Here is a 24,189-nt window from a genome sequence, read left to right as displayed (position 1 = left end):
AATCACTCACCATTAGGGAAACCGTTTTCTGATTATTGAAATACTTCAAACTTTTCATAACCCTTTCCACTTGGTTCTGGGACTGAATGTGAAAAGATTTTAAAAAGATTTTAAAAAAACCCATTGGACTGTGTCAAATTTTATACAAATGCATGAGTGTGGAAGCAATTTTGGTTCTGGGATAATTTAATAATATCTGGGATAATTTAATAACTTTTCACCTTCCCTTGATACAGTAAAGAGAGCTCTGACCCGTCTGCTTCAGGCTGGAGTGGAGGGTCAGTCATTGGCACAGATCACAGAGAAGCGAAGCACTGACCGTTGTCTTTCCAAAGCTGAATATTCTTGGTCTACTCCAGGAGGAGCTATTTTGCATCGCGTTATTAGCTGATGCTTTACCAGCCGAGGGACTGAAAGCCTCCGGGGTAGCCACACCCACGTAGAGCTGAGTTAAACCGCCTGAGTAGGTGCACAAGCCCTCAAGGTTTCAAATAAAAGGTGTCGTTACTTCCAGCATAGTCTTTTAGAGGCTCAACACATTAATCCTATCACCTTGGCCATCTTCCAACAGAGCCCTTTCCTGTGTTATTTGCAGTGAATGTTTATGACAGTCAGCGATTGTTTGCCCTAATTAATGAGCTAGAGAATAAATAGTTTTTTGGAATAAACACATCCATATCCTACTTACAAGCATTCCCTTCAACCAAGGAATGCGAACGTCATGAGTACATACAGCACTCGTGTATATCATAACCATTTCCCTTCCCTTACAAAACCATTCATAGGAAGCCTATGGCTAATGCAAGACGTTCTGCCACAACATGATCACCTGACAATTTTCTATTTGATACAAAAAACTGAAAAGCAGAGACACGTTCTGCGCAAGCTAACTCTCAAAAAAGCCTGATTTTTTTCAATCATTTGTTTAAAGATTAATTTCAGACTTTGATGACAGCCAGTGCAAACGGCCTATCTTTTTGTTTTCTAAGACTGCTGTGGAAAATATGTAATTCCCAGGTCTAAAAAGCCATTTCCCAAAAAAAGGGATTGACATTTTAAAATAGTTCTATACCTGAATGGAATCATCATGTGCAAGTAAGGCAGAGTTGGGTCCTGGGGCTATCTTCCCTTTTAGTATCAGGAATGACAATCAGTAGATCTAACCACAGCACTTTTATATTTCAATCTTCAAGTCATTTGGAAGTAAAAAGTATAGGTGAGGACTCTATCACAAATGTCTCCCCACTCCATACACTCCACACACACAGCTGGTCTACCACGATTCAATTAGGTAAGTAAAATGCAGGTTTTAGTACTGATCCAGAATTCCTTTTTACCACCAAGGAGATAGAGTATCTATATTAGGTATCTGTCTGATTTAGATTTTGATCTTCTATCCCCACATTATTGAGGTATTAAACAATCTTCAGAGCATTTATTCACTCAGCCCCCCTGGGGAGTAAGGCTATCTCTAACCCCTTTATAGATTAACACCTCACCTTCAAAGGCACTTTGTTTCTTGCCTCTAGGCAAGAAGGAAATACTTGAAAGGACAAGAACAAAATTGTTAATTCAGTTAATAAACACTGCAGAGAGTGATTTTCAACCTTTTCCAATATGTACCCTTTCAAGTATCTCTACAGAGATGCAGATCTCTGTTTAGTGACTTTAAACTTAATGACAAGAGACTTCCTTTTCCTAATTACCATTCACAGACTCTTTCGTCTGGGAAATCACAGGTTAAACACCTCTGCTCTATAACTTCAGCAGAGATTCTTCAGATCCAGGGAATCTGCTTCAGAAATTGGCCCTGAAAGGTACCTGTGGGCTTACCAGCAATCTACAGCTTGTGACTTGTCCCCAGCTGCTGAAGTAGGCTAGGTTTCAGCTTTGCTCAGCTCCCTAAGAGTTTTACCATCAGTCAGCCAATGAAAAAGCACTGCAAGCCAATGGCGCATTAGTCTCACAGTCTCTGGAGGCTAGAATTTATGTATTTAATTATCTCCCACTTGTCCTCCACAGACTGTATGATGCCTCAGTACCGGGTGCCAGTCACAGCACTGATACACTGACTAATAAACCTCTGAGGTATCTGCCTCTTGGCTAGAGATCAGTGAATAATTCAGAGTGAATAATATATCTGATAAATCGTTCCTCTTTTGCTGGTCATATATTGTGTACTGACAATCTCATTTTCTCAAAGGTGTGGTTATTCCTAACTATTTGCCAAATATATTCTGCAAATTATTTTTGCTCTGTAGACTATCCCCAAGTAATTCTTCCTTGCAATTCTTAATACCCCAGCTGTGCTGCTTAATTTTGGTTTGGCATCACAACCCTAGTAAGCAATTGTCCGTCTTCCCCGGCTGGCTGGCAGCAGCTCTTCTCGTTTGTGTGCAGTTTGTCACACAGTGACTCCCGAGGGCCATTTTCATAATCAGGACCCCAATGTGTTAATCTGCGTACGAAGAGTGCGCTTTCACAGCACCTTGCGGTGAGCAGAAGTGCCCTACAGTTAAAAGGATAATACCTCTGTCCCAAAGAGATTACAGACGGCATGTCAGAAGGGTTCAGCAATGAAAGCAAGGCGTCAGTGTGCACTTAGGGACATGGAAAGGTGGAATGCAGAAAGGGCCGTTAGAGACCGCAGCTGCATTTCCAGTGCTCTGTGCAAACTGTGGTGGTTCCACCACCCATGTCCTCCGCCCACCCCTTGAAGCCAGAGATACTAAGAGATCCTCAAGCCCTGCTAAAGCACGTGGCGTCAGCTTGGTGTCTGCAAACACGCTGCGACTCAGAAGTGTGTCTCTCACCAGGAGAGAGGATTCATTGCAATGGACCTCAGGCTGTCGGTGGGACACCTTGAGCTAGAAGCCCTGCGATTCCCTGGGGAGTCAGAGCGAGAGAGGGGCACTTCCAAGCAAGGATCCATGCCAGAGGTGGGACAATGTGCCTTCTGCAGGAACCCCATGTCCTGAGGAGGCCTACAATTGTAATGTGGGTGCTCAGGGCTATGGGATGTCAATCTGTCTCAAAGTCTGCATCCTTTCCTCTTCCACATCGCTGTTTCCACATTTGGATTCAGGGGTTTTTTGCACATACAATTCCCCCCCCCCCTTACAAAACCAGTGTTAAAATCTCATTTGACCATTAGTCAAATGCCTCTGCCTCCAAGTGAGCAATTGTGTACAACCTGGGAGCACTAAGCACACAGCTTTTAAACTAATAAACCTTTTAAGTCAAGTATTTACTAGAAATATTTGTTAGAAATAAAGTCACTTGCAAGTACTTAACAAGTATACTCTAAGGGCCCAATATCTTTTGTCCCCTTTAGGGGAACAGCTGAAGGACTAACTCCCCAAAACATAAGATTTCTCAGATATATCTTTCAAAACATTATCACTAGGATGATGCTAATGAGATATTTATATGGTGAAAGAGAGACTCATTGGAATTAAAAAAATAGTTAGCAAGTAGGACAATACTAATTTTAAATACTGAAGTTGATTAAAATAAGCGTTATCTTCATGGGATCAAAGCACATGATCATGGAAAAAATAGCAGATTTTAATTTGTACACAACAGGAAGACGTGTTTATATAAAGGAAGAGAAAAATGACCACTGCAAGAGCTAAACACTTGAAACGCTGTCAAAACCATATAGCAGGGTAAGTAAAGCTAGACCCGAACAGCCAGCACTCTGGACATAATTTAAAGTCATATTTGCATTAAGCTGATAATGCCAGGCTTTATGTTGCAAAACGGCACTGGTTTCTGTTTAGACAAACCCACGGACAAACAAGGCCAGCCTGTGTCCCAAACAAAATACACTTACTGGAACTGCCAGCAACCTCATCCCTAAGCTCAGAAACAAAGTAGACCACTGCAAAATGGTGGATATAAATTAATTTTGAGTGGCTGAGAACACTTCTGGAATTGAATAAAACAGGCTGCTTTCTCGTGACTCATTTTTGCCTGAACTATTGCAGTTTCCATGTCTTCGTTACCCTCCCACTGTGCGTGCTCACCAGGCACTGTGGGTTAAAGAGCAAGACCGCATCTCTGCTTTCAATTGCAAAGACCAGTCCTAGCAGCCGCTGGAGTGCAAGCACACTTTCAGTTCTGTAAAGAAAACACCATCGCCACAACTCCAGCGCTCTGATAGCCCAGGATTTCACAACAGGGATGAAGAACGCCTCTGAGATGAAGCAGCACTGCCTTTTTAGTAGTCTTTTTAGCCTGATTGAGGACTGAAGTCCTATAGTTCATAAACCTAAATAGGATTTGAACCTCCTCCTACTGAGATTAATCAAAACTAAAAGAAAGAGTAAAGTGGCAGCAGGACCCAGCAGTAAGCCGTGTTTGTCAGCAGTCCACCTCCAGTGAGGAGGACCAGAGAGTTATTTAAAGCTGTGATCACAGATTAATTACTATGCTGAGCAGCGAGAGTAAAGCCGATGCTTATTCTTCCCACTCTTACATCATCCACTTTTAATTACCTTTTAAAAATTGAAAACTATAAGAAAACAGAGCTCTTTTTTTCCTGCGAACATCTGAAAAGATCAGGCAGCTCAGCTCTATTTAGACTCCAATGGGACCTCAGGGCCTACTTCTTCTCAGCAACTTTGAAAATCCCACCCTAAATATTATGGTGCATATCTCTGGGGCCGCCGGCTGCCAGAGAGCTAACACGAAGATACATTTAGAGCAACAGGGGTTTATATCAGCTGAGGATTTGCACACAGATGCTGGCATATTTGAGAAACATCTCCTGACAGATGTGTCATAGCACTAACAATTCTCAAACATTTGAAAGAAGGAAGAAGTGTAAAGATATAGATTCTTATAACCCCAGTAATATATAATTATTCTATAGGGAGCAATACACATCATGGCACAGCCTTAACTTTGATCTAAAAGAATAATAATCTTTCTTCATTAGTCTCCAATGCCATCTTTTAAAGGTACAACAAACACTTGTTATATTTTAAAGGCATCACTGGAATTTTCCCCTGCTATTTCTCCTTTGAATTCATAGATCAGGGCTCAGCAGTACCTTGCTAAAGGCTGATTCAGAAAACAGGAGAAGCAGGTGATCGCCTTCCTGGAGGAAAATGCATCTGATTCTGCCCATGGCAGGGGGGTTGGAACTAGATGATCGATAAGGTCCCTTCCAACCCAAACCATTCTATGATTCTATGACTCTGTGACAGGGAACCACTGCTAAACCACAGCACAACAGAGCCTCCAATGGCCACGTTTGGGCTCAATGAGCACAACACATGCGACAACGCTTGTGCAAACTATACTCCCTACTTAAAAAAATAATACTGAATTTCTTTAATCTCTTTTTAGCTTATTCCGTACACCCAGGTTTCAACAGTCACATATGGGACCTTAAAGCCACACTATTGAACAAACTTCAGGGAAGGGATCTCAGCAGTCCCGATTTGGTGAACACTTGGGGGCTGTAAAAGCTGATACCATGTACTGAGTGCCAGCAACACTCCAACTCCCAAGAGACACTCTATTAACTTCACTGTCTGCCCCTTATCTCTGACCCTCGTGGTGAGCACCACGGTAGGGATATTTTCGCTTCTCTTTTCCTGCCTTACATGAAGGAGTTCCGCATCCTGGCCTGCTGCTCACAAAACAGTTTATCAATCAGGCCTTATTTTGTCGCACAGGGCCCTCCAATGCTCCCATCCTCTCTGCCAGCGCCCTGCGGCACTGGCACCGAGCAGGAGGCCAGGCGTGGGCTTTCTCTGGAGACGAGCGTGCGAATGGGCTGGTCTTGGTGTGTGTCACCAGCCGCGTGCTGCCGGAGCCCTCGGTCATTGCCCTCCCCCAGCAGGCCACTCATTTCTACCTCCTTATGATGAAAAGTCAAATCCTTGAAATTTCAGGGAACTTAGTATCTTTGACGCTTCCATCTCTCTGGCAAATTTAAGGGAAAGTGAAAAATGAGTTCAAAAATTATTAGGAGCCAAAATGTACAGACAGGCTGCATGGCTACAACCACCTCACTTCATTACGAAACAAAAGTAACAAACCGTGAAAAAACCTTACCAAAATCCTGGGAATTCTGGAAAAAAGGGCAGGTAAAAGCCTGTGGCGATTTCATCAAAGTTCCCCCATGGGTTTCCAGCATGGCAAGTGCAATCCAGCCTGGCCTCTGCGTGGCGTTACGACAGTGGTTCGGCACGGCCGGCAGCACGAGCGAGTCTGGCGCGAAGAGAAACCAGCGGCTTCCTCCTTACTCATGTCGGAGGTAGCACAGGATTTCCTCTCTGCCTCCTACTGCGTGGTAGGAGTGAAAGAGGGGATGACAATCTAAAGACATATCAGCCCAGGAAAAAAAAAAAAAAAAAAAAAAGAAAATAAAAGAAAACCCGCACAGCATGCTGCCACTGTTTGCAAGGTAGGTAAGATTTAAATAGCAATAATCCCCAGAAACTATCTAGTTCAGGTCATCAACTAACAAGCTGGTTAATTCCTGTAAGGATTAATGCTTGAAATTATTATGCCTGACAGATGTTTGCTGAACAGGAGTTAGTCCAGAATACGCAGCATGAAAACCAGCAAGAAGTAAAAGTGGAGACAGGTACATGTCAGAGCCGAGATTTTTAGAAATCATTAGCCCAACCTCTAACATAATTATAATTTTCCTTTCTACCCACCTCATCTTCCGCTTCTTTTTTACTCTCAGCTCTCTAGCACGAGATTCCCTTCACAGACTGACACACTAATCTAGATTCTGCTCTCAGTTACAACCGTGCAATGCGAAAAAGAGGTTAGCCAATATTTTCAGGCAATACCACTGCTGCACAATTCGACTGAATGGAATACACTTTGTAGGCATCAGCTGTCTCTTGTGATGGAGCACATGATGAATTCTCCATTCCCTATTTCCCAAAACTATTGGAAAATATAAAGCAGCATTCTCCTTCAATTAATTATGATCCCACTGGTTACGTCTGCTGTTAGACATTCAGTGAAACCCACTGGTTTGGTCTACCCACCCACTGCCATTTGCATCATCCTAATGGTGTAAATCTAGTTAATATACTCCAGGACCAAACCAGATCCCACTTACACTCAAGCTGGTGTAAATTCAAAGCAAGTCCATATGGCCAGCAATCTCTCTAGTTTTACAGCTGCTGTGTATCATAATTTGTACTAGACTGAGCAGCATTTCTAGGATTATAATAAAAGTAAGGAGGAAAGGTGGAGAAATCAGTGAAAATAAAACATGGGGGAAAAAATTGCTTCAAATTCTACTTCCAAATTAGAAGTTACAGGTGCAAACAGGGATAAAACTATGAATCTCTCCACCCATTTCAGAATCAGGCAGCACAAGTGAACAGTGTGAGGAAAAACTGAAGAGAGGAACAAAGACGGGATGAAAATCTAGGTGGAAGAACAGCAATGGAGTAGAAGCTCTTGATCAAGCTAACCCTGTGAAGCTGCTAATACAGAGGATTAACTGAAGACCAGTAGCCTTAGCTACGCTGTGACCATGTGCAATGGTGATCCCAATGAAGCCAAGTGAACGAACAATTCTGTCACCAATGGTGAAAAAAACAAGGGACAGAAGAGGAGGAACATCTTAGGAGTTAGCAACGCCTGTCAATACCTCTAGAGAGGGAACTGATACACCAGCTATTTTCCAACTGTCCTGTCATCCTTTTGCTAACGTGAATAACCCTTAGAAATGATAAGAACATCTCAAAACACATCAGCCTGCAGATTAAAATATAAAATGCCTGGGGGAATGCAAACTGGAGAGTGGTCTATTTATCTGAAAGTCAAATCAGAGTTGTTTTAGGATTGTGTTGCTGTACGAATGGTGGAGTTTAAAATGCCTATAAATGAACCCCTTCACATGCTTTTCCCCTGTTCTCTCTCTCCTGTGGTAAATCCCATAGTCACTGTAAATTTGCCATAGTCCTGTTAAAAAAATAATAAAAGGACTGAAACTACTAGTACTGAGGAAGGAGAGCATATATGGCTAACATCAGCTATGCATGCACAGCAGCTTCTAAAACACAGTAAGAAGCGGTCTCTTTCAATGACTAACCTAGAAAGCAAAGGAGCCCAGCAGCTACCCTGGTGAGTACAGTCAGCCACAACCTGGAGGCAGCAATGAAAGGATCAAACTAACAGTCAGAAACACAGCATTCCCCATAAAACTTTCAGTAAGTTAGTATCACAACATATTTTAAATATATAAATCCTAGACTACCACTTGAGCATAATTCCCTTTAGACCAAATTTGATTTTACATTTTTCCATATTTTAAAAGGAAACTGCAGTTTCAGCAAAATATTCCAAATGTTCCCACAACATCTGACCTGCCATTCCCTTCTTTCCCATGCAAAGAACACTATTTTCAGTTCCAGCAAGGGATGGAACAGTGTTTTTCCCACTCTTCAAGCCAACTATCATTTCTGTTGTGGTAGTGGAAAGCATTTAAATGGTCCCTTCTTTAGCCTGACATCTCTATGTTCAAAGATGGATTCAATTACATCTGTAAGAAAACCAGTTGGATGATCTTAGATTACCTTACAGTCTGCAGGCACTGCAAAGGAAATATATTTCTGCAAACCCAGTGCAGGCCATGGAGTTAAATGACTACACTGCCCCACCGATTAACCTACTGTACTTAAGTGATACTCCAGACAGACTGGCCTCATTGCCCACTAATCATCTGTATCTTTGAACAGCGGTGATGTACCAGACCACTAACTGTTGAGGAGACAGAAGTTGTCACCCCAGTAGGGTTACAAGGGTCATAAATTATAAAGCGTTGCCTGAGCTCTGATGAAGAGCTATGAAACCGCGCAGGTAGGAAACAGAGGAGCAGTATAAAAAATTTTCTTCCAAGATGACCATTACAACTGTGTTATATATTCTTACTACTCTGCAGAGGCTCAGGTCATAGCTGTGAACCAGCACTCCACCATGCTGCAGGTAGCATGTGTAGAGCAGCAGTGGCATCCGCAATTCACCAAGGTTACCGCTGAGGCAGAAGAGAAGAGGCAGAATATGGATACAGAGGGGACACACATAGGAGCAATGAGGCAGTATTAGCCAGGGTCAAAAGCCACAGGCAGAGCAGCAGCTGCCTAACCATGGTTAAATCTCCACAGACATTGCAGCAAAAGAGTTTTAAGGAGGAATCTGAGAGATGGTCATGACGTGGATTTGGGAAGGATTACACGTGAGGACACGACTGGGAGCAAAAGCGTGAAAGTGCCCAGGTGAAAGTCTACCGAGTGTTAGCAGAGGTTGGTATCGTAGGCTGGCCAGAGGTGGAAGCTGCTCTCTCAGTAACAAATTAAATGCAGCTTGCGGATGTGTGGGAATCAAAATTTCCATCTTCTGGGAAAGATCGTATTTCTAACTATATTTTATTCTGAATTGGAATAACACTGGTATAAAGGGACCGTCCATGAAATTGCTACTCCCCAAAGAATCTGGTTTGGAATTGCTGTGAAAGGACTTTTCAGAAAAGGAACACCCACACCAAGCATTCAGATTGTCCTAAGTACTGGGCTTGGAGGTACTGGCAGGGGTGGCACAGAAAAGCCTTCAAGTTCTTGGTCTCTCTTTCTGCTACAATTTCACTCTGTGTAAATAATGAATCATCACGCAGAACCTAATCATTAGGCATAGCCTAATGATTCAGGTGTCCCACCTGCAAGCTAAGCATCTGGAAGATCAGGCTGAGGTAGTCATTATGCTCTGTCCCATTCAACAAGAAAAAAAGTATTTTGACTTTACCAGTTAGCATTAAACCCCCCCCCCCCAAACACAACCCACACACAAAACCAAACCCTGAAGAATGTCAGAACTGATCTGAGCAAAACTAAAAGAACCAAGATATGAGTTAGCTGCTGGTATAGTTGCTTAACTAAAAAAAGAAAAAAATCTATCTGCAAATCCCTGATCTGGAGGTGTAACCTGCTAGTAGCAATAACCTAAAAGCACTTCACAAATACCAGAGTGATAGACGACATGGGAAGGGCACACTATAGAAAACAATTACAGGTGGAGTGCTGAAGCAGCCTGTTAACATCCAGCTAAATTCCTCAGCACTGACCAACTACAACTATTCAACACTAGCAGGGCTTTTTTTTAAAAAAAAAAAAAAAAAAAAAAGAAGAAAAGCTGTGACACATTGGGATTAAATGTGTTCATGTAATTACTTACAATAATGTTTTTTATAAACACCTTCCGCTCTTTCATCAGACAGCAAATGCTACTTCGCTCCGCAGACCAGAATGACAGTACCAGCCCTCCTCCATCATTACGTATTCTCGCTATACACAATAGCTGGACAAGCAAACAGCTGAGGGGACAAATAAAGTAATGCTGAAGGCAAGAATATCTTCAGAGTTGCCGGTAGCCCTGTCCCAAGCACCCCCGAGGTAGCTGCCATCAGCTGGTTACGGTGGACAAGCATCATGACAAGGGATGCCTCTAAGGGAGCGTCTGAAGAAAGGGTATTTTGCAAATGGACAGAAGATGTTCCTACCCATCTTCCGCAGCACTGGAGAAAGTATATGCTATTGCAGGCAAAACAGGGATGTGGGCAGCGAGATCTAGTGTGATGGGCAGTGATGAAAGCCATACTGTGGACAGCTGGAGGTGGCACAGCTATGACTGCCTCACACAACCCAGGGTGCAGGCAGCTGCCAGGCAATGCCAGGGACACGCTCCTGCTCCCTCACCTCCTTGCAGCAGTAACTTCCTCTTACTGCTTCACCATCATTCTCTTTCTTCCTTCTTCTTTGTCTCCCTAATTTTTAATTTATTGATTCTACACTTACTCATGAGCTTCTCTCAGGGCAGGGAACAATCATTTTGGGGATCTCCATAACAGGGCCATTTTTCTGACGAGGACTTTTAGCTCTGGAGCTTGGCCTTTAGCACCTTAAGAGCTTGGTGGCAAGGGCACTGCCTTCCAACTGAAGTGCTTCAGAGGAGAAGCAGTTATACCTGGGGTTGGATCTGAGAAAATCTGGGTAAAGAAATTAATTCTACACTGAAAGGGTCTTAAAAAAATTAAGTAGTAACTAGGGAACAAGGACGCGAGGAGAGGGGGAAAGTCCTACAATACAGGAATTAGAAGCTTGTATATTAAAAAAAAAAACCCAAAACAGAGAAACTTGAATTTTTTTTCTTTCTTTTAGATTGAAGACATTTTCTGTACATAGGTATCTCATACCAGCAGTGTGCACCCACTGACAGAACAACTAATGGAGTCAGCAGGTCTATAATCTGAGAATACAAGGGAAAATCCCAGGCTCTGGTGAAGCCAAGGGCAATATTGTCACAAAGCCAAGATTTCTACCCCAACTCCTGTGGCCTTAAAAGACAAGGTAACAAGAAAATTTTTCCTTGGGTGCTGTCTTTATCTGGAGATCTAAATTAACCCAGGCGCTTCTCTGGTGTTTACTGAGCTAGTGTTATTAGCTATGTACAAACCCTAGACCATTTTTGCTGACTTATATAAGAAACATCACCTACATTTGTCAACTGCTGTCATCTGCCATTCATATAACCACTACCACGTTCCCACAGAGACTCAAGAGTGCTCATGCAAAGAGACTTTTGCATTAAGAAAATTCAGTCATCTAAGTTAAAGGAAATGCACAGCCTGGGGAAGAACTGACAGCTGCAAAGATTGGTTTCTTTTATTTACTCACAGAATCTTTAAGGCAGGGGCATATTTCCTCACATGACCCTACCTTTCCATCTAACTGACTTGAAAACACAGCAGGTACATCAGTGTCTGTACGCTTTCCACATTCTGCTTCCCTGAACTTCTACAGGCTGGACGGACAACAGGGTACAAAGCCTGGATAAAGACCAGCTGTTACAACTCTTAAACTACTTCTCAGTCAGAGGCAACACGTGTTTTTCTGCTAGGATTGACTCATCGTAATGTCAGGAAAACAAAAGACAAGCATGCAGTGCTTTAAATCACATATCACTTCTATGTAAGGTGGAGAGAAAATACAGCCAAAAGTAACCCTACACTTTTTTCACAGCTTAATTTTTTTAATGCTGTTGTGTCAGTCCAGCTGAGTGAGTAGGTGAGTCAGTGTGTGAGAGAATCTCATAGGGTAAAAGCTCCAATCTTGCTCTTTTTTAAATAAACCCAAGTATCCAGATCCACTATGGGTGGTTTACTCTGTGTCACCCATGACACCCTCCAACCTACTACCTACAACACAGTTGCTACACACATCAAGTGTACCCTATGAGATCACGTGTTAGTGTCCCCATTTCACAGATGGAGACACTAATGCTCTCAGCAGCATCTGTCTTTCAAATGTAGCCTCTGACAGATGGTGCCAGACTCATCAAAACATGAAGCACCTAACATCACTGGTCCCATTTTAAACCTCTGATCGTACATCCTCCTTCAACATCACAGAGCAAACCTGTGGCAGAGAACACAGCTCTTCTGAATCGGTCCAACGCATGAAGAAAAAGATGACCATGTGCTCAAAAATACATGCTCAACTTGTATGTTGTTTGGATTAAGGCCTTGATGACTGTGCTGTTTACTTAGCAGAACTATGAAAACAGTTTCAGGAGAGTTCATGAGAACTCTGGTTGTATACGCCAGCCTGGATCAAAACAGTACTTAAGGGTACACTCGTTGAAAATCACATATTTTCAAGGAGCCTTGAAGAACATCTCTCACTCCATCAAACAACTTCCTGAATATTCTGTTATTTAGTGACACTGAAAGAGGTTACAAAGTGCTGTTACTCTCCAGCAGTGGGAGGAACGTGCCTGGGAGAGGAAGCCTGCCAACTGGGCTACCAGTCAGACTTCTGTCGCTGTTCTCACTCTGCCAATGAATTCCTGCATCACCTGGGCAAACACCACAGTATCACGTGCTTCACTTTGCTCAGCTGTCCCACAGATACAGTAATATCTACCTGCCTCAAAGGAACCCAAAGGTTTTTGCAGGTCTGACTGCTCTCCTACTAAAGCCAATAGGGGTTTTTTATCAACTTGCTATATTGAGCTTTTTTTTTATCATCTGGTTGTATTTAGCGTTGGTGCAGCCTCACCTTGAGTACTGTGTGCAGCTCTGGGCCCCACAATTTAAGAATGATGTTAAGGTACTCAAATGTGTCCAGAGGAGGGCAACAAAGACAGTGACACAGCTGGAAGGAATGTCCCATGAGGAGTGGCTGAGGACTCTGGGTTTGTCTAGTTTGGAGAAAAGGAGGCTGAGGGGCGACCTCATTGCTCTCTGCAGCTTCCTGAGGAGGGGAAGTGGAGAGGGAGGTGCTGAGCTCTTCGCCCTGGGATCCAGTGACAGGACACCTGGGAATGGTCCAAAGCTGTGCCAGGGGAGGTTTAGACTGGACGTTAGGATGCATTTCTTTACTGAGAGGGTGGTCAAACACTGGAACAGGCTTCCTAGAGAGGTGGTCAATGCCCCAAGCCTGTTGGTGTTTAAGAGGCTTTTGGACAATGCCCCTAATAACATGCTCTGAGTTTTGGTCAACCTTGAAGTGGTCAGGCAGTTGGACTAGATGATCACTGTAGGTCCATTCCAACTGAAATATACTATTCTATTCTAACATTATTATTATTATCATCATCATCAACTGGTGCCAGGGGAGTAGCATGCAGCCTTATGTAAAGTGTTTCTAGGATTCCCTGGTGACAGGCACTATATCTACTAAGTATAACAGTAAGTCCCCCAGCACAAGCTATCCCACATGGGCCTCTCATTCATCTTGTGCTCCCAAGTATTACTGTCACATTTCTGAAAAGGCTTTCTGCATAGTACAACTGTAACAACAGTTATTTCACCTTTTAATACCACTAAACAAACAGTAATCAAGAACAAAACAAGCAAGCCACAGCTTGATATCTGAATTCCAAGCAAATTACAATCTCATGGTTCTCCTTGTTTCATGCTGTCTCGTTCGATTCCTTCCAGTACATTATTTCATGCATCTGTTCAGTGAGATCCCAAGGCTGAGATTGCCGCTTAATCCTCAGCCTATTACAGTCAAAGCAGAAATTCCTTTGAAATCCCTTGATATGAAGGACTTCATATCAAGCCCATGTCTTCTGTTTAAGTGTAACATAGAAAAGATGCTTGTACCAACAGGGACATGAAAAGTCAGTTCTGCTAAAGGGAAACAAATGAGTCCACATCATCTTTAAAATCAATGCATTCTTCCTTGGAATACAATTAAGCTGTGTGCACAGACAGAGACATGAAAGATTGCTTATTAACCTGACACGTGGTGTCAATGAGAATGCCCTTCCCTGTCAGATCTACCATGTTTATTTCAACACTGAGGTGGGGCCACTTCAGATAGCTGAAGTTAAATACCGCAAGGCTCACAACTCCACAAGTCATTTTTTTGTAATACAGGCAGTACCACCCTGTGATTCAATTTATTAGCAACACAGGAACATATAATGATAAGCAACAGTTCACAGTACTTTGATTCTGTGAAGCAGTGAATTCAACAGCAATGTCTAACAGACAGCATGTTTACTACTTGCCCTGCCTTCATCCAGTCGCAAGTCAGGATGTTACAGAGTCACGGATTCTCATGGAAGGCAAGGACCAACTTGAAGCTCCAGCTCTGGAGAAGAGTGTGTAAGGAGAGCTCTTTATGTAAGAATCTCCACTTTCATTTAAAAAGACTCTATTTCTTTAAAACTCTGACTGTTATGCCCTAAACAGTCAAACACTAGAGAACAAACAAGAAAAATACAATTTTGTTCTTTTGTTTGAAAATTTACTTAAGTTGATGCTGACAACACTACAACTAGTCACAGAAGAATTGTTATAAGAAAATTCTACCTTCCTAAATACATATGCCAATATCAGCTACAGGCAATGGAATGACATTTCAGACAAAAACTTTAGCAAAATTCAAGAACGTGTAGTTTGGGGCCTACCACTAATCAATATCAGGCTGAGCTTTGAAGTTTAAACACTGAGTTTTAAACTTTTCAGTTTTTCTTGTGTCATTTCAGAGTACTTTTATTTAATCAATATTAACTAAAGGCACAAATCCTACCATTCAGTTTTTTGCAGAGCAGACCCACATGATCAAAAAAGACCCTGAACACCTCCTCTGCATTTTTTAATTTCACAGAATTGCAGTCAAATGAAAGCTGAGACATTACTGACCATCAGTAAGTACTACCTTAAGAGATATTTTCCTTGAAGAATAAAAGTGTTCCACTGCCTACACTCCAAAGACAGTGAGGAGGTTTTTAGCCAGACTCAGAGAGGTATTTAGGAACCTCATATTTATTCCTGTTGATCTCAGGTGCCTGAATACCTTTCTCTCCAGATAACTGTGCCAAGTAAAAACTCCCTTGCCAGTTACACCCTCTGTTACCATCCCAGGAGCTCAAGAATTTTCCTGTTACCATGTGGCTTCTCCCTTTCACATGCTTGAGTCACCAGGATTCACACTTAGCCCACAGTCCTTATGTGGACATGTACAATGCAGTTGTAAAGGGATCCTTTCTAAGGACATCATCACACCTGTATATATGGTAGAACAAGTTTGCCAGGACAGGTCATAGCTGTGCCACAAAATCCCATCTACAGCTGACAAGGACCAACAATTAAAAAAACCCAAAACAAAACAAAAATCCAGTATCTTGTCATTGCTAGAGATGATCTGGGATTTGCCCTACCAGCTGCATCAAGGAATACATTATTCTAAGTCAGGATGAGTGATCATCACTTTTGCTTGGTTTCAAGGGAATTATGCTTATATGATGACATTCGGCAAGTCTTGAAACTGTTGGCCAATTTTGTCAAAATATAATAGATCTAAAGACACTAGATGAGATCATAGCCCTTCTTTACTTGATGTACTTGCGCAAATGTGTGCCTGGCAGAACAAAGACAGGAGCTGTGCCCTGGAGATGCAGAGATGTAAAAACAAAGCTCTTTGTGACCAGCACAACTCATGAAATCACATCTCCTACAGAACTGTGTTCCTTGGTTGATTAAATGTTTACACTGAACTGTACTAAGATTTTCTGTTTCCACGTTCAAAATGTGATGTGTCAAATCAGAGTTATTTATCTTCTTTGAAGTTTTGAGGGAGATGCCAGTTCAGGGGCATTCACCCAGAAAATCCTTCTCCTTTTCTCTCTGCAACTTTATTTACACCAAATATCTCATTGCCAAATGGAGGCAGTCACATATGAATGTATCACTCAGTCACTAAGCTAAAAACTGGAGAAAATTGGCAAGTGTCTGACTCTAGACTTGCTTTTCCTTGTTGGCCTGTTTCTACAAAATTTGCAAGAACTTAATTACCTCGGAGCTGTTCTCCTTATGTCACACTCAGTTTAAACTGGAAAACGGCAATAAAATAATATTTAAGGGACAAATACCAAGATGTATGTGCGTACACATATTAAGGCATGGCATAAACCTTGTTTCCAACAGAAGCTATGCTAAAAGATGAAGGCTAGTTATCTTTTTGAAGCTGTGATGCAGGTGCTAGGTTTGGAGCATCCCCTCAGGCAGTGGCATTGCTCTTCACAGTCATGTGGATGCAGGTACAGCCACATCCTGAGGCCGAGCATCCACAAGTGTACACAGAGGTTTTCAGGATGATTTGAAAGCCACAGATAACTGGAAGGGCACAGAAAAATGGCTTATACAAGAGGAAAAGCTAGACACTCTTTTCAGTAAGGTCAGTGCACGAAGGCCACACAGAGGACAATACACACCAGGAACAGACTTGGAAGCACAGCAGAAGTCTTGACTAGGATGGGAGGGAAAGGAGAAGCAGTGAAATACATGGCTGAAGGAAAGAACTGGAACTATCAGAAGAAAGACTACAAGAAGAGAGTCAAGCACCACAGTACCGCACCCTGAATGGTAGCTAATTCTGCCTTCATTTTGGATTTGAGAGGACTCCGGATCTGATGATTCACAAAGAATCTGAAAACAGCACTGGGTGTAGGGGAAAACTGTTTTTATAGAGAGCCCATCAGCTTTGTCAGACTCCACTTCCTGGCAGCTCGTTTGTAGGGAACAATGCCCCGTGACTCACCAAAAGATGTTTGCATCTTGTTGAAATGAAAGTCGCCACAGGACTGACTGCAGCAAGTTACATTTCCTTGAGATCCAACTGGCTCACACACTTGGCAACCACGGAGGCTGTGCCCAGCTGATGTGCATTTCAACAACCCACAGATTTGAGACACTTTTAGAAAAAGAGGAAAACACTTGAAGCAACCAATCAGCTTTTAAAGTTTTGTTGCGTTTTTTAAATTCTTTCCCCAGAAAACCACCACTGTGTACAAAGATTTTCAAATGGCATGCAGCATGCCTAGGGCTTAAAATGAACATTGAAAAGTAGTGGCAAGGAGCTGGTAAAAGTAGCGTAGCGATAGTCTTTTTCATTAATGATTTAAGATAGCCAGGCTTAGATTTGAGGCAAAAGAGAAGGCAGGCATCCCGCTCTGATGAACTTGCAAAAGAAAGCAGTGTCTTGCAACCATCATTTTCATAATTAATCACCATATACATCCATAATTCCTGCAGATTTCAGTCTGTTAACCTGTTTGAGTAGAGCCATTTCTAGGAATACAGGTTTCCTGGACAAAGACCTAAATTCACCCAGGTCAAACAAATAACGATTTGTGAATAAAAGAGATATCAGAAACAAGCGTATGAGAAACTGAAGCCTTACCACACATTGGGGTGGGGGGGGTTTACATACAGAAGTCGTACAGAATCTAAAAACGAGGGTAGCAGCTCTTATCACAGAAAAACTGGGAAACCTAACTGGGAAGAAAAAGGGAGACAAGGTCAGACCTGCTTAAGGGGAATGAGAGCCGAGCTAGGGTCTATTTAATAGATCTGAAGGGGAGAGAGGCTGGGGAAGGAGAAAGAAACAAGGAGCTTGGCAACTGCAGTAGAGTCCCGGCAGCAGGGACCGACAGACGAAGACATTTGACAACGCTGAGCAACCCGGCTTTGGCAAGAGCCTGACAGCTGGGAAGGAAAAGTTGCAGAATGCAGTTGAGCGCTCCCAGCAGGCAGGTACTCATTCACAGATGCGATTTTTAAAAAAAAAAAGAAGCTAAAGAGAAGGTTTTACCCGTTTAGCTTATATTATTTAGGGCGGTGCGTTGCAGTTCCTGCAGCTACGTTACTATATACGTATCAGTAGTAGACAGGGAGCCCTCGTACTGCCCAGAGAGCTGCCTTGGCCAGGAGAAGCCCTGCCTCCGCTCCTGCCTCCTTTCCGGCTGTACCCGCTGCAACCGTTACACCGTGCGGCGGCACCACAAACCTGCGCGGCGGGGGACGGCACCGGGGCGGTCGGCTCGGGGGACAAGCCAAGGCGCGGCGGCTGCCAGGCGGGCGGCGGCGGGGCCGAGCGCCCGCTGCCTTGGCGGCGTTTCACCCCGCCTCGCCGATCCCGGAGGCGGAGGGGCGCGGGCCGGGGCCGGGGGGGCAGCGCCGAGCAACGGGAGGCGGGTCTGGGCGCCGGGCGGGCTGTCAGTGAGGTGAGGTGAGCCGAGCCGAGCCGAGCCGAGCCGAGCCTCCCCTGCGCTGCGCCGGCCCCCCTCCCCGGCGGGACAGGACGGGACGCCGCAGTCCCGGGGCGCCGCCGCCTCACCGTTATACTGCCCCCCCCCCGCCCAACTCCCCCGGCAGCAGGCCCCGAGCAGCGCCCCCGGCAGCGCCGCAGGCCCCTTCCCGCGGGCCGGCGTCCCACTCACCGCCGCGGCACCCGCCGCCGCCGCCGCTTCCCCCGCCGGCAGCCCCAGGGGCCGCGGTGCCTCTTCCGTCCCGCCCCGCGCTGCGGCCGCTCACTCACCCTCGCCGGGGCCGCCCGGCACGGGCCCCGCCGCTCCGGGGGCTGCGCGGAGAGCCCGCCCTCGCCGCCGCGGCCCGGCCCGGCGGGCGGCGTTATGTAACGCGGGCCGCGGCCGGCGCCGCCGGCCCGCCCTGCCGGCCGGGAGCTGCCGTGAGAGGAGCCCCTCCGAGGGCAGCGGGGGCGCGGGCAGGCGGCCCGGCAGGCCCCGTCCCTGCCCGGGGGCCGGGAGCAGGCCGGCCCGGCGCGCTGCAGGCTGTCCTGGCGCGGCGGCAGGCGAGCGGCCGTGGCCACAGGCACCAGGTGAGCGCCGGCACTCCGCTGTTTTTAGCGGAGTAAAACGCAGTAGAAGAGAAGCAGCCGAGTTTCTCACAGTACCATCTTCTGGGAGACTTGGAACTGTGAGAGTCGCCAAACGGCAGGAGATGGGTGACAAACCACGGACGATCTTGACAGGTGCCGGTAGCCCCAGCGATCCGTGCCAACACCTGGGCAAGGTTCTTAACGTTTCTTTTGAATGCCCAGACAGCAAGAAGGCGGCCTGCGTTTCAGCAGTTACATGTAAATGAAACAACCCCAGCTCATCGCGGTTAGTACAAACAGGAATTCCTTTGGATGCACAGAGTGGTGTAACTGACATTTTGGAAAAACCAAAAAAACTAACCACCAACCAAACACTTAGGAAACAAACCCTGTTTCCTCTGTAACCTATCCCAGCAAAAAGACTACAGCGTATGCTCAGGTTATTATGGAAAAATCAGTTAGCAACAAAAGGAGCAGCAGTGGTGGTATGTTGCCAGCCACAGCATCAGTTCTGTAGCCCAGCGAGAGAAGCCAGAGAGTCGTCCACATCTTGTGCTCAATCTGCGGCATCAGAAACTTATCATCACACAAAAGCCAGTGCTTCGAGCCACAGGGAGGGAAGGAGGAAAGAACGAACAGCTGCTTTGTATTTGAACAATAATACAACGTAAACAAACCGAATGAGCATGTGAAGAAGTTTGTATTTCATAAGGCACAAAAACATACTCTTTGGCAGAGGTTATATTGCTGCCCTCTGCTGCTGGGAACTTGAGCAGTTCATCTGCCCAATGAGCAGAAAAACCAGCTATTTGTGATAAAAGTCTCTGACCACGGATAACAGTAGTGCGGCCAAGAGCCTTGAGATACGTGGTTCAGAAGTGAAGAGAGGGTGAGAAGCAGGGGACAACAGCTCTCTACCCTCTAATGCCAGGTGGGATAGGCTGGCCCACATCAGTAGTGTTATCTGGCTGCATCAGCCAGGGGAGCCTTCATGGGCTCACTTCGGCCCACACCCAGGTATTCAAGGTCATCTGCCATCCATGCACCAACACAGCCTTAATTGGAATAGCTCTATACTGAAATTGTTCCGAAACCTTCAGGAATCACCATCCCTCACCAGCAGTGGAAAAGGTAAATGGAAATTTTGTCAGAACTTAATGGTGAGGAGTGTACTTTTATAGCTGGTTCTGACTTTGAATCTCTGAATGCCCATGGTGGGTCCTGTAGTGGCACATTTTGAGGTGACTATGACTTTTTAAGTTGTCACTGAGAGGGAAACTGAATGCTGTAATCTCCCGCTGTTTGTGGACAAGCCTATCACCTAACTTGGGAAATCAAATTTATTTACTAGAGTAGTTTTGACAGACTATTTACCTGGAACAAAGTTTCTATCACCAGTGTAAAAACTGCATCTATGCCTATGCACCTGCTTTTGCCGCATAGTAATTCAGAGCTGATTATGTCATAATGACTTTTGGAATAGTGTGAGGAACTGGTTACAACCCAAAATGGTTGGACTCCAAAAGAATGTGTCTAGAATAGGTAGGTGATAGGGAACTGAAAATCTTATCTGTGAATTTGCATTGGGAAAACTGGCTGTCATCACAGCGAGTACATGAGCAACCCTCACTGGCAGCAATTAATACCTTCTGAAGCCACCCCTCAGAAATTACTTTATATACCTAGACCTTTTCAAGTCCAAAATAAAAACAGCCCCTTGTATTCAGAAAGCTTGCTGGTGTTAGACAATGTATCACTGTATCTAAAAATTGCTTGCATTAAGCTCCTTTTCTGCATTTCCCAATGTAGAAGCTTTCATGGCTCCGATTTTACTACCTCAAACAGCTTTGTACATGCTGAGTTAGAAAAACAAATATACACAGGCAAACAGCAGGCATTAAGTAAATGAGCATTCAGTGCAGTACCCAAACAATATAAAGCTGCCCACACACCACACCTAAACAACAAAGGAGAGGTTAGAATGACTGCAAGCAGTGTAGAAGGGTGGAGGAGTTTCTGAAAAGGAAAGAGCAGCAGACCTAGCTCTCTTTCCTTGGAAGAAAGGAATGTATTTTTAGAAGCAGTTGGCCAAGCCTCTCAACCAAACCACAAGTATTTGTCAGTGAATATACAGCATTTTCAGACATTTCCTGTGATAAGCAGAATACCCATGAGACTAGGTGGAAAGCACCAAATACTGCAAAAGTAACAATGGTGTTGGCATGGTTTATTCCACAGGAAGACCTGCACATCTTTAGGACAACAGAGGAGCACTTATAATGCTGCAGGGTAGCTGCTCTCTCTTATTAGCATAACATGCCCATTTATTCACACTCATAACTGATGACAAACAAGTATTAAAAGATATTAAGATGTTTCCCTTTATGTTTGCTTGGGTACAGCAATGTAAAATGGTTATTCAACTAATGAGTCACATGGCAGTCTTGGGGTGGGAAGAACAACATTTGTTGGCAGAGTAACATTTGTGTGCAGCATACCAGTGACACATGTCTTTGGCATGACAGGTTTCAACATTGGGGCTTCACAGGTTTGGGGTTTTTTTTTTTTTGCGTTATTTTATAGCTACTAGAAGTTGCACATTGCTTGACAGAAAGCTTCTGTGGGTGGTGGTAGGAGTTGCTACAGAAGCACTCTCTCCTCAGTCAGTGTGGAATGAAGAGCCATAAACTCTAAATGCTAATGTCAAAACAGTGGATCTTCAGGAGCACTAGGGCAAGGACCACATCAGTGAACCAGGCTAACTTCCTGCCCTGTATTCATGCAGAGATCATCCGGACTTAACCTGGCATTTCACATTCTCCCTGTGGCATATTTTGGAATTTATGTTTTGTCTAATTCTGCTCCACATCCTGGGCACGGACTGACAGGGTAGTGGGACTTTGTGCTATGTACAGGATCAGTTCTGATGCCCCTGGCCCAAATACTCCCCCATAGTTAAGCATTTTCTATTCACCTGAGTTCTAACTCATGGACAGATTTGGATATTTTAACACTCCAAGGACACCTGAAATTTAAGCACAGATTCTACAAGACAGATTCCAAATTAACTGATTTTTGGATTTTTTGTGCCTGTATGCTTCCATGTGAAGAGAAGAAAAGTGATAGTTGGTGCCCCTTATTAATTAGTTTTCAAATTTGGAATTTCATCTCAAACTGGAAGTTAGCAAGTATCACAGAAGACTGCAGTCAAATGGAGTTTGCACAGTGTTAAATACACAGAGTGTTAACATCCATTAAATCAACTGTTGTAAACCAAGCCCTTTACACCCATATACCCTTCTGAGAATAGGAGCCTTCAGCACATAGGATATTTAAATCTGGACTTACTACTCCCAATATCACTCCCAGAACTGCAGTAAGTGTATTCAGTTAGAAACAGAGGAAATTTGTTTCAAGTTTTCTGTTAGGTGCAAGATACTGCTGAAGAAGCCTCAGATCTCTGCAGCTTCTGCAATTGATGGAAGCAAGCCTAACAGTAAAAATAATGCGTGAGCAAGGTTAGCAGACAAAAACTGACATAAGTCCACTGAATTCAAAAAGAGTTAAGCCAGTATGAACCAGCTGAGGCACTGCTCCATTTATTTATGAGCAAAACAGACTGTTTGCATCACACGCACTAGACATATCAGGATTCACGTGAACACCACTTGCCTGAATCACACCATATTATTTGGAACATATGCTCTAAAGGAACACTTGTCACTGACGATACTGGAGTCCTCCAGCACTATCAAAACATTCATAAATAACATTCACCCTCCATGCTTATATCAAACAATTTTTGTCTCCTGAGCAAAGCAGCAACTCCCTTTCCTGAGCATCATTATTTCTTCTACCTATTTTCTTTGCAGGTTCTCACAGTCTCTGCTCTTGTTTGTTTTCAGTCCGGGGCCTACACATCTTTAGCAGTCTGAAAGCACTCGGAAAGCTTTTCTTTTCTCCCTAAATATAAGAAGAAACACTCAGTGCCCAAAAGAGTACACTAAGGGTGTTAAAAGCTGATAAAGGGATCAGACTTGAACTGTGGAAGCAGTATCACTTCACAGCTAGCAAACAGAAAAACAATAGAAAAAGGTCATTGTACACTTAACTACACTGGTGCAGTTTTCCTGATGCATCTGCAGTAGTGAAAGTCCTCATGTTGGCTTTATTAAAAGGAAGCTTTTTTTAATACTGCTTCTATATAGAAAAAAAATTAAGACTGTGTATCTGAGTACCAATATAATTATTTTGCTCTAAAAAATATTCTTCAAGCAAAAGTGTCAACCAGAGAACAACTGAGCATAGACCAAATCAGAGGCACAGACAGGTAGGAGCAGAACCCCAAGCTGTGACTCTCCTTGCCCTGAGGAGCATCTTCACTAGCAGACTATGAAGTCCCACACTGTTTGCTCTCTGTGCCCCATACCCTGGAGTTACTTGAGAGGTTTTTTTTTTTTTTCTGCCAAGTTGTAACATTTAGGCATCAGCAAGCTTCGCAGCTATGCAGGAAATAGAGTTTATATCTACATTTTGCAATGAGAACAAAAGATTGAATTTACTTTGTTTCTTTGAGGAATCTTCCCTGATTTCAGCTACCTCCTTCACAATATATTTTTGAAGTGCACTATTCTGCATAGCTCTCTGTTCCCAAGTGTCTTTTCAGCCCTCAGTGACCTGTTTAAGTTAGGAAGATAAGTTAACATGGAAATAGAAGGAGGCTGCAAACTAGAGAAGAGTGTAAAAGTATCTTTGAGAAAAGAAGGGGGTAAAAAAAAAAAAAAGTTTCTCCACTAGTAAATAGAAATAGAGAAGCTTGCTCAGACGACATGTCTCCCTCCCGATGAGATAGGACAGTGGGACTGCTGAGGCTTATGTGGTTTGGAGCACTGCACTTACAGAGCACATACCACTTGTGAATCCCGTGCAAGCCTACAAACAATGAGAAAGATAGTCTAAAAATCACATGAATTATAGCTGGTATATTAAAACCAGAAACTATTCCTTACCTGTAAAT

General features: G+C 43.9%; 1 protein-coding gene across 10 annotated transcripts in view; it reads right to left on the bottom strand.

Moving 5' to 3' along the window:
* Window positions 1-24,189, bottom strand: part of SYNE3 (spectrin repeat containing nuclear envelope family member 3) — an 87,444-nt gene that overhangs the window by 53,105 nt on the left and 10,150 nt on the right. Inside the window, exon 1 of one of the 10 annotated variants that reach the window (XM_030006788.2) lies at window positions 18,873-18,956. The exons of 4 other annotated variants lie outside the window; for them this stretch is intronic. Coding sequence is in view for 1 of the 6 variants with exons in the window: in XM_030006753.2 (XP_029862613.1) it covers window positions 6,070-6,151 (82 nt within the window). In the remaining 5 variants the exon portion in view is untranslated. 5 more of the 10 variants (XM_030006775.2, XM_030006791.2, XM_041121833.1 and 2 more) reach the window with 5 other exon arrangements.

The sequence above is a fragment of the Aquila chrysaetos genome, chromosome 2 (genome assembly GCF_900496995.4).
Source record: "Aquila chrysaetos chrysaetos chromosome 2, bAquChr1.4, whole genome shotgun sequence".
NCBI classification, from domain to species: Eukaryota; Metazoa; Chordata; class Aves; order Accipitriformes; family Accipitridae; genus Aquila; species Aquila chrysaetos.
The sequence above is the reverse complement of the archived record's forward strand: the minus strand, read 5'-3'. Positions and strand labels throughout refer to the sequence as shown.